Raw genomic sequence first — 17,724 nt, 5'->3', positions numbered from 1 at the left:
GTAGCATTTAACCAATGTAAAATCTCTCTTAGCAACCGAATAAGTGTTAACTTGCTCTTACAGCCTTCTTATAACTTACAAATATACACATGGGGAAGGTAGCCTGGAAACTAGACAATGATGGTGAGAACAGAAGAAGAAGACACACCCAATATGCAAATAGATGGTACCAGAAGACAAATTAAAAAGTGTCAGATTTACACATAAACATTGCACTGTCCAAACATAAGTTCATTAACCAGCCACAGAAATGTAGCCCCATATTATGACTGGCGCATTAAATTGGTTGTGGGTTTGGCCACCTTGTGGTTAGAAATTTTAATGTAAATGAATTCACATAAAATACTTTAATTAATGTGGAAATAGTATTTGATTGGATTAAAAAAAAAAAAAAAAGCAAACCTAATTCATCTGTCATACCAGCATGTTTTCCTTATGTAAACCAAACAGCCACTTTTAGGTCAAAGGCCACAACATTAGCAACTCAGTAGCATATATACTCTCTGAATATATTTACTGAGAAAGTGATTGTAACCTATTTATTTAGATCTTTATGTAGACCGCTTAGTGACCATGTATTAAGGCAAGTGACAAGGTCAGGCAGAGGAAGAAAGAGGCCCTTTGAAGATACTTAAAAAATAGTAACAGAATTAAAAGGACTGAATAGTTTTGTTGAGCTCTTTTTTTTCTTCTTTTCTTTGTACTTTTAACAAACCTTAAATGTTTGATGTGAACTCAAAGTAAGAAATAAAAGGCTGTAAATACCAGTATACACAAGGCAGGACCATGAAATTTAATTATTCCAATTTGTATCTTTATAACCACAATTAAAAAAAAAAAATTGAACATTATGCAAATAAAAGTTTTCTCTGACTTTTATTTAACTACAGACAGTTTTGACAGACATACAGTATGTTTTACATAACTGGACTTTGCATATTTGATGCAATAATGTTAATGTCAAATCAAAACGTACTGGGAAATAATTGTACTTTATAATTATAATTGTACACAGTTAACAATGTAAAGGAGCGGTAGCATTATAATAAAAGATAAACAAAGAAAGTAAGCAAGTTAGCATTTTGAGTATTTGGGTTATTTTGAAAGAAGCCTTACAAATGTGTCTCTGTGCAATAAAACACAAACCAAAACTTAGATTAGGTAGGAAAACAAATTAACAAAGTCATTTAAAAATCGTGGAAAAATGTTGGAACACAGCAGCAAACATTGCAGTACAATGGGAAAAAGAAGAAATATTACAAACTAAGACAGCTTTCTAGCATTTCATCAAATCCTCTGAGATAATCGCTTACTGTTTTTATAAAGAGTTGATTAGAGGCCTTAACCAGGGAAGAAAGCGAGACACCTTTTGAAGGACATAACCCTTCCTGCAATCCACACTTTGGAACTGGCTCACCATGCCAGTGAGGAAGAAGACTTCTCGGTGCAGTGTGACGACAGGGCTGCCAGGTCCAAAAATGCAGTCTGCCTTAGGTTGTGGCATGGTGCATGCCATCTTGTTGGTAACCTTAAACCAAGAAATTTTATTTTTAATCTTTGCACATATCAACTATAAAAATAAAATAAAAGCTTTAAAAGCAACTATAAATTATTATTATTATTATTAATTAATTATTAATATTTATTTAGTTATAAGGATTTATATTTATGTTTAGTACACAAACTAAATTACTGTAACTTAATAAAGCAGACAGGCATTCTGCTGTTTAAGAATTTCAACAGATGCTTATTCTCACTCAAATGCTGGAGTTTTAGAAATGAAAAATTAAAAGAGTCAGGCAAAATGCGCTGCGTCTCTCTCTCCTCTCTCTTTTTCTCTTTCTCTCTCTCTATTTCTTCCGCAGTGCAGAGCTGAATTCAGCACAAGGCTACAAATAGTGCTGGGCGATATAACGATATCGATTTGTTTCGCGATAATTTTTCCCTCGATGACGATGATAAGCCTGTGCAATAGAATTCGATAAACATTCATTTCCATTTCCGTCTAAGTGGCGCGGCAAACAACGAAAACACAACGTGTAATCAATCCAGAAGACGCTGGAGCAAATTAATAAATAGTTAAGAAAATTGTAATAGTTATTCTCATGCATGCAACAAAAAACCCTAAAGAATAGTGGAGTATGGCCCGACACACGCAAACAACCATAGTGTTTGGACTTTGGGAATAAACGGCCGCACTGTTCAGCACGTTTTAAATAAATTTTAAGTAAATTTTAAGCACTAAATGTAATTAATTCAATTTATATTAGGACCTCGGGGCAGGTGCTGCAAAAATGTGTATGTGGGGCGCGGATTAAAGGAAGAGTTTTTTTTGCGGAGCGGTAACAGGACAAAAACACCTTAAGAATGATGTCTAAATGACTTTCCTCTAATCTAATATAATTTAACATGGTTTAAGGATATAAAATAATTTCTAAACAAACGAACTTTTTAATATTGAGCTTATGGCCCAAGTGCAAAAACACAAAATCATTTATCATTTAGATTATCTGCCTGAACGCGAGCCCGAACCCGAGCTTGAACGCCAGCCTGACTCAGGCGCTGCATGAACTCGGGCCGGTCGAGAACACCGCTTTCCTCTCAGATTAGGCGGAAGAAAATGGTCTTTTTTTTAATGTAACAAATCACACTGTGATTTTTGTGATATTTCCCCAATTACAGCTCAGCTGCGCGTTTAAAGCTCAACGCATGAATTAATCGGTGCGCTGTGCGCCGCGCGTGCTCGCGGGGGATTTGACGCGTCTGTCAAGCAAGTTAATGGACCATTTTGGGGGCAGAGATTAAGAAGTACAGCAGGTACATCTCAGATTTGTAGTTTAATGCTCTACTAAATTACTGGCTTTAAAACTGGCTCATGATATGGTCGGTTCTGGCTGGATTTTTTCCTGCCTACAGGCTGCATTTGACGGAAAGCAGCTCCTCAGTCAGACAACAGTGTCAGCATACAAATCGTGTGCGTTTCCTACAGGACAAACCATTTAAAAGTGCAGATAAACTCATTAAAAAATCACACAGTGTCTGTCTGGCTTAAAATACTTTTAATAAGGTACAGCTTTTAAATTAATAAATCAACATTCATTAAAAATCCGTGAGAAGTTCTGTATGCTAAATGACAAGCTAAGCTAATAAGCTAATAACATTTAATAATAACAGAAAAATAGATATGAATTTGGAAAATAACCAACTAAAGTGAGCTCAAAATACAATAATAAATATAATCTAACGAATTTCAAAATATAAATTAGAAATATTGAACTTCAATATTAAATTCAACTTCAACTACAAAAAACGCAAGGACCGATAGAACATAACGAACAGAAAAAAATAAATTTGAAATTGGAAAAAAAGTTCAAAATGCTAAAAGAAATAAAACCTAACGAATTTCAGAATATAAAATCTAAATATTGCACTGCAGCAGTACAAAAGCCTAAGTGCTTAAACAAACAAACCAAAAAACAGCCTATCACAAATCATTTTTTGAGCCCGACCCAGCTGAGGAAAAGGTGGGAAATCTTTTTTTTTCGGCTGGGTCTTGGAAAACTTTGTGGTGAATTAAAGGGGCCGAGTTGCAATTTTTGTTTTACTTTAATCAGTTTTTAATCCGTCTTTTTAAAAACAAATATTCCAATATTGGCTGCCAATCAGTGCCCAATATTCTGAGCTCAAAAAACGCTATTCGGGCCAGCCCTACTAATCTAATATAATTTAACATGGTTTAAGAATATAAAATAATTTCTAAACAAACGAAATATTTAATATTGAGCTTATAGCCCAAGTTTTTTTTTCAGTCATGGAAAATTGGAAAAAATTGGAAAAAAGCCCGAGTTCATGCAGCGCCTGAGTCAGGCTGACGTTCAAGCTCGGGTTCTGGCTCGTGTTCATGATTAATTTGTTTTTTTTTAAAACTAATATTGGAATATTCGCTACCAATTACTGCCAAATATCCGGAGCTCAAAAAATGCTATTCGGGCCAGCCCTAATAATTATGGAGATACAGAAAAAAATATTGTGATAAAACTTCCATCACTCCCTTATTCTCTCACTAATAAAAACAAACCTTTAAGTGTGACACAAAGTGATTTGATTTATATCGTGATACATATCGATATCGACTGATATGGAAAACTATATCGTGATAAGATTTTTTCCCATATCGCCCAGCTCTAGCTACAAATAATATAATACTCAGTTCAGTTAAATAAAAATAAATAAGGACCTGTAAAGTTAATCAAATATTGTCAAATATAAAGAATAGGTTGAGGTTTTGGTGAGCTCTTTTCATGATTTAAAACTTATTATCATAAAGCCTGTGATTGTTTTAAATTAGTTTTTTTCATTGGGTTTATATTTTATACTATTTATTTTTTAAATCATTTTAATTATTTGTATTATTTTATTAATCAAATTATATATATATATATATATATATATATATATTTTTTTTTTTTTTTTGTCATGATTCCAATGTTCTTAGTTTATTGATATAAATTTGATAATTGCTTATCATTCTTATCATTTCACTTTACTTTCACTTTTTATGATCTTTTTAAAATTTCCTATTTTTCCTTTTTTACGTATTTATTTTATTCTTCTATAGTAGATATATATATTTTTAATCCCTTTTAAACTGTAAATGCTCAGCAGCATTGTAAATGAGGATCCCCCTCCAGTGTAAATAATCAATTACTTGATTAATGTTCAGTGTTACAAACCCAGTTTTTACATAAACAATAAAGTATCTTCACAGCCTGACGGGGCAGTTTCCTATGCGCTCTTAAGACAGGAATGAATAGAAGTCAGCGCACCTCTGTCTTAAAGGGGATGGATACTGACACACTGACTGGTTTATTTCCCGTTACGCCCAAAACACACCCATGAATAATTAAGGGAATTAAAACACGCCCTTTGCGCCATTGGAGCTGCGCAAGGCGTATTTTTCGCGCTCTTACGATACAAAAGACACAGGACACGCCCTAAATCCAGCTGCGCAAAAGCGCTATTAACAAGTGCGCTATAGATCCTTAAAATAGGGCCCTTATTTTGGAGTTGGGATGTGTTTTTCCTTGGCTGTTAAATGTTTTACATTAAATAATTATAATAATTAATAACAGTAAATTATTTAAATAATAAACAAAATCATGTTATTTTAAAAAAAAATCCGGTTAGTGGCAGGAGGAACGCAGAAGAGTACAAACAGCAATATCCTAATCTCTCTGCAACGATCAGAGCAGTCATTTTAATCTGGTGATGAGACAGGTTTATTGTCAGGTCATGGTGAGGCAGAGATGAGATTTCAGACAAATAGTGTATTCACAAATGTATAGAAATAAGGTGGCACTTTATAATATTGTTCCATAGTCAGGTCGGGATCCATGCAGAAACTAAGTAAAAGTTAATGATTAGTGCTAAATTAACTCTTAAATCCCTCCTATTAACTTTCAGGAAGTATTTACTTTTATTTACTCTATGTTTCAGAAGTGTACTTTTGTTATTACCTTATGGGATAAAAATAATAAGATATATATATTGTTTATCACCATTCAGCAAAAAAATATTGCAGTGTTATTTTTATCCATATCGCCCTGCCCAACAAATGACAAAATATTAGGTAACACTTTACTTGGGTGGTCCATTTGATGATCCTCAACTAACATTCAACTGCATGTCTATTAAAAGTAACTGAACTGAAAGGTGAAAGGAAATGATTATTTATTGAATGTAACCCGACATCCAACTCTAACCTAATCGTAACATTTTATCATTGAGTCAGAGTTAAATTTAAAGCTTAGGTTAGGGTTAGGTGTAGGGTTAGATTTTAGGGTTGATTAAGGGTTAGGGTTAGGTGTAGGGTTAGATTGTAGGGTTGATTAATGGTTAAGGTTAGGGTTAGGTGTAGGGTTAGATTTTAGGGTTCATTAAGGGTTAAGGTTAGGATTAGGTGTAGGGTTAGATTGTAGGGTTGATTAAGGGTTAGGGTTAGGTGTAGGGTTAGATTGTAGGGTTGATTAATGGTTAAGGTTAGGGTTAGGTGTAGGGTTAGATTTTAGGGTGGATTAAAGGTTAAGGTTAGGATTAGGTGTAGGGTTAGATTGTAGGGTTGATTAAAGGTTAAGGTTAGATTTTAGTGTTGATTAAGGGTTAGGGTTAGGTGTAAGGTTAGATTTTAGGGTTGATTAAAGGTTAGGGTTAGGTGTAGGGTTAGATTTTAGGGTTGATTAAGGGTTAGGGTTAGGTGTAAGGTTAGATTTTAGGGTTGATTAAAGGTTAGGGTTAGGTGTAGGGTTAGATTTTAGGGTTGATTAAGGGTTAAGGTTAGGGTTAGGTGTAGGGTTAGACTTTAGGGTTGATTAAGGGTTAAGATTAGGGTTAGTTGTAGGGTTAGATTTCAGGGTTGATTAATGATTAAGGTTAGGGTTAGGTTAGGGTTAGATTTTAGGGTTGATTAATGGTTAGGTTAGGGTTAGATTTTAGGGTTGATTTAGGGTTAAGGTTATGGTTAGGTGTAGCGTGGTTCTATTTTTAATCATTCAACATAATCATAAAAATTGTGTCTTTGTCCAAATATTTATGATCCTGACTGTACATGACTACTAATACAGCTTAATTTCTTTGGTTGTTTCAAATGGTTCTTAAAAGAACAAATGTTGGTTTAAATTTCTATCAATATTAAAAACATACATTTTTATTTTATTGGCTAAAAAGAGGATCTACTAACCTGGCCAGAATGGCGCTCCACACACGTCGGCAGTTTGTCATATGACAGGTGATTTAGCATAAGGTTTCCATAAAGCTCTGATGAATCTTTCCAGCCAGTAACCATGCCCATGTACTCTTCTGACATCAACCTGTCTGCTAAGTCTCGGTTAGGCAGGCATGCTGGCAATACACTCATCTTGAGAATGATCCTGTTTATTAGCTCCACCACAGCCAGATCATTGTCTGGTTTACTTTCCATGTAGAGTGGATGCACATGAATCTGCTTTACATACAAGATCTGCTCTCCTTGCTCATCCGCCAGCAATCTCTTGCCTAAAAAAACACAATTGTTAATGCAATAAGGTCAATACAATTTAATTTGTAATGGAGTTTGCAAAACAATTTGATTAAAACACTTCAGAAATGCCTTCCTAAACGTTACTCACCCACAGCTACTTCAAAGTCACCATACTTGCGGACACACTGTGCTGTGGTCAGAATTAGGTTGTCTTTGAGGATGACGCCACTGCAAAACCCACTTGAACCACTAATACGCAGTACAGCCTAAATAATGAAAAAATGTTTTCACAGATAGCTACAGAGATTTTCATTGTTTTTTATTATAAATGTTACTGCATACTGCATATATGTTTTAAAGGGTTGTACCTGCCAGGGGCACTCCTCGGCACTGCAGTTTAGTCCTTGATATTCAGATCTCACGTTGCTTGACTTCCTATTTTCCCACTGTATCGAACTGCTCACTTTTCCACAAGGAAAGCGCTCTAAAAAATATAAACAGTGTATTGATCATTTGCCTCTAACAACAACTATTACAAAAAAATAATACATTTGTTTTGAGTCATGTCATCATCCATTATCCATATTCTCTTACTATTGGAAGGCATTCTAAAAACCTTTAGTCAAGAGTGAAGAGGCTTTTTATTGTCATTACATCTGAGTACAGGTACACAGTGTAATGAAATTACGTTCCTCCGGAACCATGGTGCAACATAGAACAACAAGCAATAGACGACATAAAGTGCAGGAGGGACGACAGTGCAACATAAAATTATAAAATTATAACACTAAATAACAATAAATACAATAAATACAAAAGACGAGACAATTTAAGACAATTTAGGAGACAGGACAGTGCAGTAACGATACGGTATAATAAAGTGTATAGTTAGGATAAGGTGCAGAGATGTGTAACATACTGTAACATTTAGAACATATATAATCACAGCAGTTACTGAGGTAGAGAGTTTATGGTTATTGAGAGTGGCAGCAAATATTGCTGATAGGAATAAAGTCATGTCAGCCTCTGTGTGCTGAATGGGTGAAGTTCAGTCTTAGTGTTTAAGCGGGGGTGGGGGGGTTCAGTACAGTTTTTTTTTTTTTTTGAGTGTGGTGGGTGAGGAGGGTGGTCAGCTCTGTCTCTGTGCGTTGAGGAGTCTGACTGCCTGGTGAATGAAGCTATTGCAAAGTCTAGTAGTGGAGGCTCGGATACTCCTGTATCTTCTGCCAGATGGCATCAGAGTGAAGTGTTCGTGTGAGGGATAGGTGGGGTCGTCCACAATGCTGGTGGCTTTGCGGATGCACAGTGTGGTGTAGATCTCGGTGATGGAGGGAAGAGAGACTTCTTCAGAATCTTCTCAGCTGTCCTCACTATCCGCTGTAGGGTCTTGCGATCTGAGGTATTGCAGTTCCCAAACCAGACGGTAATGCAGGTGCTCAGGATGCTTTCTACAGTCCCTCTGTAAAACATGGTGAGGATGGGAGGTGGGAGATGTGCTTTCCTCAGTCTCCGCAGGAAGTAGAGGCGCTGCTGGGCTTTCTTGGTTATGGAGCTGGTGTTGAGGGACCAGGTGAGGTTCTCTGCAATGTGAACACCGAGGAACTTGGTGTTCTTCACCATTTCCACAGTAGAGCCGTTCAGATGAGATGCCGTAGAGATGTTCATCGGGTGGTGAACACCAGGAGCTCTCCTGAAGTCAACAACCATCTCCTTGGTTTTATCCACGTTTAGAGATAGGTTGTTGCTTCTGCACCAGTCCGTCAGCCACTGCACCACCTCTCTGTATGCTGACTCGTCGTTCTTGCTGATGAGGCCAACTACAGTTGTGTCATCAGCGAACTTGATGATGTGGTTTGAGCTGTACTTTGCAGTACAGCTAAACCCGTGACAGTTATACTGTCATGGGTTGGCAGCCCTGTAGTATTGTTGCTAAATAATTTTGTTGAAAATGATTGCAATTACACATTACCCCTCGGTTAATGAAAGAAAAACCCACAACGGTCACAGAAATAACTTGAATCTGACAAAAGTAATAAATAAAAATGGTATGAAAATGAACAACAGACATTGCTTCAGCAGAATTCTTTTAAAAAGTAAACTCACCTGGACAGTAATCATGGTACCCAAAACATAACATTTTGTTGCACAAGTTTTTGAGCCAATAACTGCAATCAAACAATTCATGTTACTATCAATGAGACTTCTGCACCTCTCAGCAGGTATTTTGGCCCACTCCTCATTAGTAAACTGCTCCAATTGTCTCAGGTTTGATGGGTGCCTTTTCCAGACGGCATGTTCCTAACAGGATTGAGGTCAGGGCTCATAGAAGGCGACTTCAAAATAGTTCAATGTTTTCCTCTTAGCCATTCATGACACACACCCGTGAACAAATCAGGAGTGGGACAGAAAAGAATATAGAGCGCTGATTAATTGTGTGAGTGCGTAAGCGTCATTTGCGGATCCTGAGCCCCTAAAAAGGACTGGCGACACCCCTGGTAATGAGTAATGGTATAGCACAAAAATGTATTGGAGAGAACTCATGAAAATGTAGTTTAGTAAAAGTGGAAGTAGGAGGAAAAATAACCCAAAAAAGTACAGATACAGAATTTTTACTACTTAAGTACAGTAATCTGATGGCCGTGATGCTAACCTGCACTTTTCTCCTGTTTAGAGTGTGGCATGTTTAGCTTAGACCCCTTGTCCACTGATACTCATAAAAACAATGGTATTTGTGCTAAGGGTAAGGTAGTTAGCACCTTGTGGATAAGGCGAATAAATTAATAAGGGATAGACAGCAGGATTCACTGTTAGCAGCCCCAGGTGTCTCAGGGAGAGTTAGTACCCCCTCGACTCCGGCCTTAGAGCCCTCACAGCGGGGCGAATGGGTAACATCTCGGTGGCAAAGACAAAAGGCTAAGGCTAATGCTAACGCAAAGGCCACAGCCAGCCCACCTGAACACCACGCTCCCCCAGTTCACGTGTCAAACAGGTTTTCCCTGCTCAGTGAAGCACCAACTGAGGAGCCTGTTAAGGACTGTTTACCGGGAGCCAGAGCACCTTATTTTCATGCAGCATAGCTCATAGTCTTTTATCTAGTCGGCAGAGTAGTGTTAGAAGCTGCTGACAATCCAGAGCCGGGACCAGGCCACAGACAGAGAGGCTTAACCAACCGTCTGCGAGCTGCAAAGAGACATTACCAAGATACCAATGTATTCAGACTGTGTCTGTCCCCCAAGTCAAACAAAAAAATACATTTTGGTTTACTTTAGACTGTGTACACATTTAACATAAAATAGAGAAACAGAAAAAGCTTGCACCGAGGTACAATGATCAAACTCGTAGCCCTTCGTACCAGCAACACCTTTTTAGACCTCTTTAATAACAAAATTGAAAACATTGATGAAAAAATTATACAGATAAATAACACATCCTCTCTTTTATTTGGTGTGACTGATATAGAATAAAACTCTGTTACTGAAGTTAGGTTGGAAGTCATTAACCCACTTCCACAGCTAGAACTAGAGAAAATTATCTCCTCTTCAAACAGCACAACCTGCACACTTGATGCAGTTCCCACAAAATTACTAAAACAGGTACCGATAGTTAAACTCATTGCTCACCCTGAGGCATGTACCCAAAGCCTTTAAAATAGCAGTAATTAAATTGGAGAGAAAATTGGAAAAAGTTGAAAAAAAAAAGCAGTCAAACTGCATCAAACTGCCTAAATTAACCGAAAACCAAAATAATACACCTGAATTAACATTATCTCAAGAAGAATTTTATAAAACCCTAAAACACAATAAAGCACCAGGACGGATTCCCTCCTGAGTTTTATTAACAGGCCATCCCTATCTCAACTGTTTTACAGAATGATATCAGAAATTAAATAAAAAGCAAAACTACCAACAAACATGAATACTCCAATCATCTCCTTCACCTTAAACCAAACAAAGACCCTGCCCTACCATCCAGCTACAGACCCTTATCACCAATAAATACAGACACAAAATAATCAGAAAGGCTCTAGCCAACAGAATAGAGACAATAATCCATTTTATAAGTGCCTCTTCCCCGGCCAGGTAACAAAATAATCAGAATTAGTAAGTGTTTTTTTGTTTTACTCTGTTTTTAGTAAACTGTTTTTTTTTATAGTTTTAAACTTAGAAAGGGTCTTGGAATTCTGCGTTTAAATATCAGAAGTCTACTGCAAAAAGGTAAAATGGACCAATTGAAAATTTTAAGTGCTCAGGCTGATCCTGATATTTGAATCCTGTCAGAAACCTGGCCCAGGCAGCACATAAATGTCGCTCTAGAAAATTTCAGATTTTCATTTGTACAAAATAGACAGAGGAATCTAGAGGGGGTGGAGTAGCTGTTTTTATAAAACAAAATTCACTTTGACAGTACAGATGTGGATGTTGCTTTAGAACATTTCAGAAGATCATTCCTTTCGGTGACAAATAAACATCTAATCCACAAGATTTCTGAAAAGCAGTAAACTCACAACAAATCCCAACTGAGAACTGTGCCAAGCTTTTAATGTACACTTTGCTGCAGCTAGTCAGGTATTTAAAAACACTGACTTGCCCGTGGATCCGCCTACCATCACTACTACTGCTTCCCAAAAACTTGATATTTCCCCCCTCCCGACCTGCTCTCCATACATTGTGGCTATGCCCTTTCCTCTATTAATCCTCGGAAAACAAAGGTGAGAGCGGTTTGGACCCCAGTTATTTTAGAACATATTACATTCATTTTTAATCTTACTATTTTATCTGGCAGAATTCCCAGTATCTGGAAAACAGCTCATGATATTCCTCTGCATAAAGGAGGAGATGCAGCAGATCTAAATAATTACAGACCAATCTCAAAACTCTCAAAGTCTTGTTTCTCCAAAATTTAGAATCCCTATAACCAGCTCAAGTCTTTTCTTTATGTTTACTCTATCCTGTACAACTAGCAATCTGGATTTAGAGAAATACATAGTACCATCTGTGAAACCACCATGGTTTTAAATGGTCTATACATGGCCCTAGACAGGAAGAAGTACTCTGCTGACATTTTTATTAGCCTCACAAAAGCCTTTGATCTACTATTCGGTTCTTTACATAAGATTGGTTTTAGCAATAATGCAACTCTGTGGGCCCAGGATGACCTTTCTGGCAGAAAGCAATGTGTGTCTACTGGTAAACATAAATCAGACCTACAGCCCATAACAAAAGGAGTGCCCCAGGGCTCAATCCTGGGTCCAGTTTTATTTAATATTTTTATCAATGATCTTGCTGCCTCTACCTTAGACTGCAAATTACACCTTTATGCAGATGATTCAATCTTATACCACTCAGCAGATTCTGCACACACTGCATTTAAAAAACTTTTAACACTCTTTTAACACTCTACTGACTGCCTAAGTTGGTTTTAAATGCGAATAAAACCAAATTCATGCTGTTTTCCAGATGTTCAAATAGTGTTTTCAATTCCATAACTATTACTACCCTGAAAGGATCCAGCATCGAACGAGTCAGCGATGATACATTTCTCAGCATCTGGCTCGATGAAAAACATTCTTTTAAATCCCATATTAACAAACTTATCATTAAGGGTGGAGGCAAACATACTAGCAGTCCTGGACTACGGTGATGTAAATTTTAAAAAAGCGTTTGCAGTGCTCTCAAACCATTGAACACAATCTACCATTCTGCTTTATGATTTATTACTGGCAACCCTTACACTACTCACCACTGCACACTACACCATAGAGTTGGTTGGTCCTCACTAGCTGCAAGAAGAGAATCTCATAGGCTATTTTTTTATCTATAAATCACTTTCTGACTATTTGCCAGCTTATATCTCATTGGCTAATTGAGATATATATGGAGATGCCCTGTTCCTAATGTTGCACCTTTCTGGCATGGACCTGTTTTCTCTGTAAAGCTGCTTTGTGACAATTTCTGTTGTGAAAAATACTATATATTTAAAATTGAATTTAATTGAATTTTATCTCTTTTTTAATCTCATTCAACAACAGTAATTATCGGAATCGCTCCAGTGGATGGATCTCCTTTCAGGTACAGAGAGTTTTTACTGAACTGGGAAAATCTGCTTTTAGCTACAGTGCACCAACGAGCTGGAATTCACTACAGGAAACGTTAAAGCTCAGCTGAATCGTTTTAAACTTTTAGTTTCTAAACACCACCAAAAAGCTTGTGACTGTTTTAAATTTGTTTTTTTAGTTTGTCTTTTTCTTATTATTTTATTTTTATTTTTATTTATTTATCAATTTTTACTTTTCAGTTTAGAATGTATTAGTTTGATTAAACACATGCAGCAGTAAGTGGAAATACAAAAGAAAATTACTTACATTTGTACAGAAATTCCCCCACAGTGCTGAACCCTGGGCACTGTGCTCCACCTAAACTCATCACCCAGCCAGAAGGCGGTGCTCACAAAAGGATGGGCTCGCAAAATAAAATGCCAGCCATTAAAACTGTATGCATATACAGGGAAAATGGGCTAATTCTAAAGAACGATTAAAATCGTTTTAAATCGAATAATCTTATTTAAACACACCCCTAAAGGCCTCAGTTAACACCAATGAGGTACTATTGCAACTTTTACACTACACTGGGGGACTAGACAAGGATGTTACTCTCTCCTTATCTATCCTCTGTTTTCATAGAACCATTAGCAGCAGGGGTATGTAAAACACAAACATTAAAGGAATCCAAACACCCAACACAGAACATAAAATCAGTCTATATGCAGATACTATGTTACTATTTCTCTCCCCCAGCTGTCAGAACTGTTCAAACTCAATTTTAACTAAAACAATAAGTGAATATCTCCTCCGTTGGACAACACTTACCCTCTCACTTACTGGCAGAATTGCTACAATTAAAAATACAGTATCCGTAAGTCAATTATTTATAATGAGTGGTTGCCATTCAGCCCCCACCCACCTGGTTTTCAACTCTGATTACCACAAAAAACTGAATATTACTGGAAAAATAAACCACCAAGAATCAATCTAACCATGTTACAGAACTCAAAATCGCATGGCGGTCTAGAGGCACCAAACTTCCACCATAACTTTTTTTGTAAATCAACTACCATACATATTAAAATGGATAAAACCTAATAGTACAAATAGATCTTGGAGTGATTTAGAACAAACATTATGCAAAGAGATATACAGGTATCCAACTTACCATTTACTAGTTAATCAATTATTAAACATTCATGTTTTAATAATACAACTGTGGCAACAACAGAGCCTGGTGGAATTTTCACAAGATAACAAACTCTATACTTACACCAACCACTCATTCATCCATTTGGACTTTATCATCAATAAAACAAACACTAAACTACCCACCTTGGATTGAAAACAAGGTTAAACACCTCAAACACATGTATCATAATACCATCTTAATGTCACTACCACAATTTTTACAATACTACCAGTGAAGATCACTGATCTGTTTAAAAATCAACCCAATCACTTTAGACCTGTCTACACCAATTTCAGAATTTCTTAGCATTACTACAACAAATAAAATATTATCCAAATATATCAAATATTATCTCAACTGAATCGTAATATTAGCTTACTGTGCAAACTATAGGAAGAACATTTAACTCCTAATGCCAATTTGTGGGTCCAGGTGTGTAATAATAACCAATAATAACACTAATTTACAACTCATCCAGTATAAAGTTATCCACCAAGTACACTACACCACACAAAATGTATGAAATGGTATTCACAAACTCACCAATTTGTACACACTGCAAACACAGTCAATAATTATATTCACACTATGTGGCACTGCACACCAGTTAACCAGTTCTGAAAAGAAGTTATCACCCTTCTATCTCATACCCTAACCACCCAAATACACCCAACACCATCACATGCCTACTAGGAGACACATCAACCATAAATGCAACACCACAAAACAATAGAATAATTTTGATGTCGCTAGTCAATGTTCACCCACTGAACTCAGTCAGGCAGGTTTGTGGATGGTGAAGTGGGTGGATGCCGGTATTTTAGGGAGCCTCCGTGTCAAAGTTACCTTCTAGATCTTTAATCTTCCAGCTTCTAATCACGCTCTGATCATATTTCATTTTCTGTTCTCCATAAATCCAGTTAAAATAATTCCATCTACTGCCTTCCTCCGAGTTACTGACTGCCCACCTTTCTGAACCGATACTGATGGATGTTGGACCCTTAGGATCTCATGTCCCCTGTCGGCCAAACTGATGGAAGTTTCTGGAAGTCAGCTTTCCTCATCACCCTCCACAGTTCAACTTCCCATCATCCAGTTCATTCACCTGCCTCTGACTAGTTGCTCCACTACTGATTGCACTGAAGTTTACATGAACTCTAACTGCTTTCATTATTCATGTTGCTACACACATAGATAAATTAGAGGTGTGTGAATGCATAGTGACTTAATATTGTATGTTACTAAAAATATTTTCCAATCTATAATTATTTAAAAAAAAAACTTTCTTGGTCTTAAGATTTGCAACAAAAACTGAACATAAAACCAAATTGTGGTTAGAAAAACTAATAGGTATGACCATACACCCTTTTTAAACATTAAACAGTAAAAACGATTGAGCCTGGCAATATTGTATATTGCCTTACACTCTAGTGCAGTGTTAACATTGTTCAGAAAATAACCTGTCAACACCAGACATAGGAGCATAGATATTACAAATAATAATCTTAAATTACTAAATCTGAGCAAGCAACACCAAGCCCCTGCTCTCCATCACCTGTTCCACTTCACAGGAGATTGGCAAAAAGTGTTTTGGAAATAAAACTGCCACACAACCACTATTCAAACTTAAATTATTAAAATAAAATTCTTCTTCAAACTTTTTTTCCAATACACTTAATTTGCAACATTACTATGTAACTTCTGAACCAGCTTATCAACACAGCTTAAAGGCCCACTAGATAGGATTGAGATTTCAGATTTGAGTTGCAGAGTTACAGCACTGTCGTAAAACCTCCCCCTGCCTACGTCTCCCAGCACCAACTTCCTTGTGCATCTGTTTATAAGTGGAAGAGGAGAGTGAATGGAAATGTGTAAGATAAAGAACTGTTTATAAGCATATATGCAACATATTTATAATTTACACCTGTATAGTGGACCATCTTACCATATGTGTACAAAGTTATGATTGTTGTGAACGAAGATACATTTGATAAAGACCTTTTTATAAGCATATACATATATATTTGTATATGTATATGCCCCCCCCCCCCCACATTGGAACCGGAGTGGGAGAGACACAAGGGTGACCACAGCGACACCTACCCGAAGGACAGGGAGTATAGGCGTGAGCCGCTGCTAGAGTGGCGGAGGTGTCAGACCGACAAGGGCTGAAGGAAAGGAAGGAAAACCTGGCAGATGGGATCTGTGGAGAACTGGGAGCGTCTGGGGCGACCCTGAGGCCGGGGTGCTGGTTTTCCAAGGTAGAGAGCATGGAAATCGGCGATAAGGAGAGCTGGATCCAGTACATTCCCAGCAACAAGCCAGCTCCTCCGTAACCCTTTTCAATCAATGAGGTACTCCAGTGTGCCACCTCGCTGGTGAGAATCCAGCACCACCCGAACCATGTATGTGAAAGAATCCTCCCCCTCCACTGCCGCGTGCGGTACGTCACAAGGAGCCCCCTCAGTGAGCGGGCCCAGGACCACAGGCTTGAGGAGAGGAACATGGAAAGAATTATTCACTTTATACTGTGCAGGGAGCTCCACCCGATATGACACTTCATTAATTTGAGACAAAATTCGAAAGGGGCCGATGTACTTGGGCTTGGAGTTTCCTGCAGCACCTGTCAAACCTAAAATCCCGGGTCGAGTGCCACACTTGGTCACCAGGTTAAAAGTGGGGGGTATCGCCTTGGCGCTTGTTAGAATGCTTTTTGAATTAATACAAAACCTCTGAGACCTGTCGGGCAGTCTCCTCCCACACTTGCTTGCTGCAATTTATCCAGAAAAAAAGGGTGACACCGTGAATCTTGTGCAATTTTAGCCCAAACGAGATAATGAGACCAGTCCGCGGGGTATTTAAAACAGTATACCCGCAGAACCTTTCCCAATTCTTGATTCACCCTTTCATACTGTCCATGGCTCATCGGATGAAGTTCAGACACCAAAGTGTTTAAAACACCAAACACCAAAGTGTTTAAAAAAGGCTCTCCAAACTCTAGAAATGAACTGGAGTTCTCTATCAAACAAAATATCCTCTGGAATACCGAAAAGCGATACAAGTGGGTGTGTATAGCCTGAGCAGTTTAAAACGCAGGAGGTAAAGCGGGAAAGGAAATTAAATTAACCCCATGAGAAAACCTGTCTACAATGGTGAGAATCATAGTCTAGATGGAAACAGGGGTCCACGAGCACATAGTGGATTTTTTTTCGCCACCTGTTTTTTCTTAATCTTTGAAGTGTCTATTTTAAGGTTCTGACAGGTAACAAGATGAAATAATGTGGTTAAAATAATTATTTTAACCCTTTAATGCATCTATGCTAATTCCGAACCGGAAAAAATTTATGAAGAAAATGCCATATCTCCTTGAGTTAACAATCTATACAGACAAATGAGCACACTTTTCCATACAATTCTGGACCAAGGAATTTAATGGAATGGTTATTTTTAAGTTTTTTTTTACATATTTTGACTTAA

The 17,724-nt window shown here is 37.3% G+C and overlaps 1 protein-coding gene across 2 annotated transcripts in view; it reads right to left on the bottom strand.

The window, feature by feature from the left end:
• Window positions 1–857: 857 nt before the first annotated feature.
• proza (protein Z, vitamin K-dependent plasma glycoprotein a) overlaps window positions 858–17,724 on the bottom strand; it is a 136,714-nt gene continuing 119,847 nt past the window's right edge. For both annotated transcript variants that reach the window (XM_049468056.1, XM_049468054.1), the window contains 4 exons: window positions 7,384–7,499; window positions 7,164–7,281; window positions 6,737–7,050; window positions 858–1,528 (listed from right to left, as the gene is read on the bottom strand). In XM_049468056.1, the coding sequence (XP_049324013.1) occupies window positions 1,319–1,528; window positions 6,737–7,050; window positions 7,164–7,281; window positions 7,384–7,499 (758 nt within the window). In that variant the 3' untranslated portion in view covers window positions 858–1,318. The remainder of the gene's footprint in view (window positions 1,529–6,736; window positions 7,051–7,163; window positions 7,282–7,383; window positions 7,500–17,724) is intronic.

This window comes from Astyanax mexicanus, chromosome 19 (genome assembly GCF_023375975.1).
Source record: "Astyanax mexicanus isolate ESR-SI-001 chromosome 19, AstMex3_surface, whole genome shotgun sequence".
Taxonomy (NCBI): domain Eukaryota; kingdom Metazoa; phylum Chordata; class Actinopteri; order Characiformes; family Acestrorhamphidae; genus Astyanax; species Astyanax mexicanus.
This window is presented reverse-complemented; position numbering and strand designations above follow the sequence as displayed.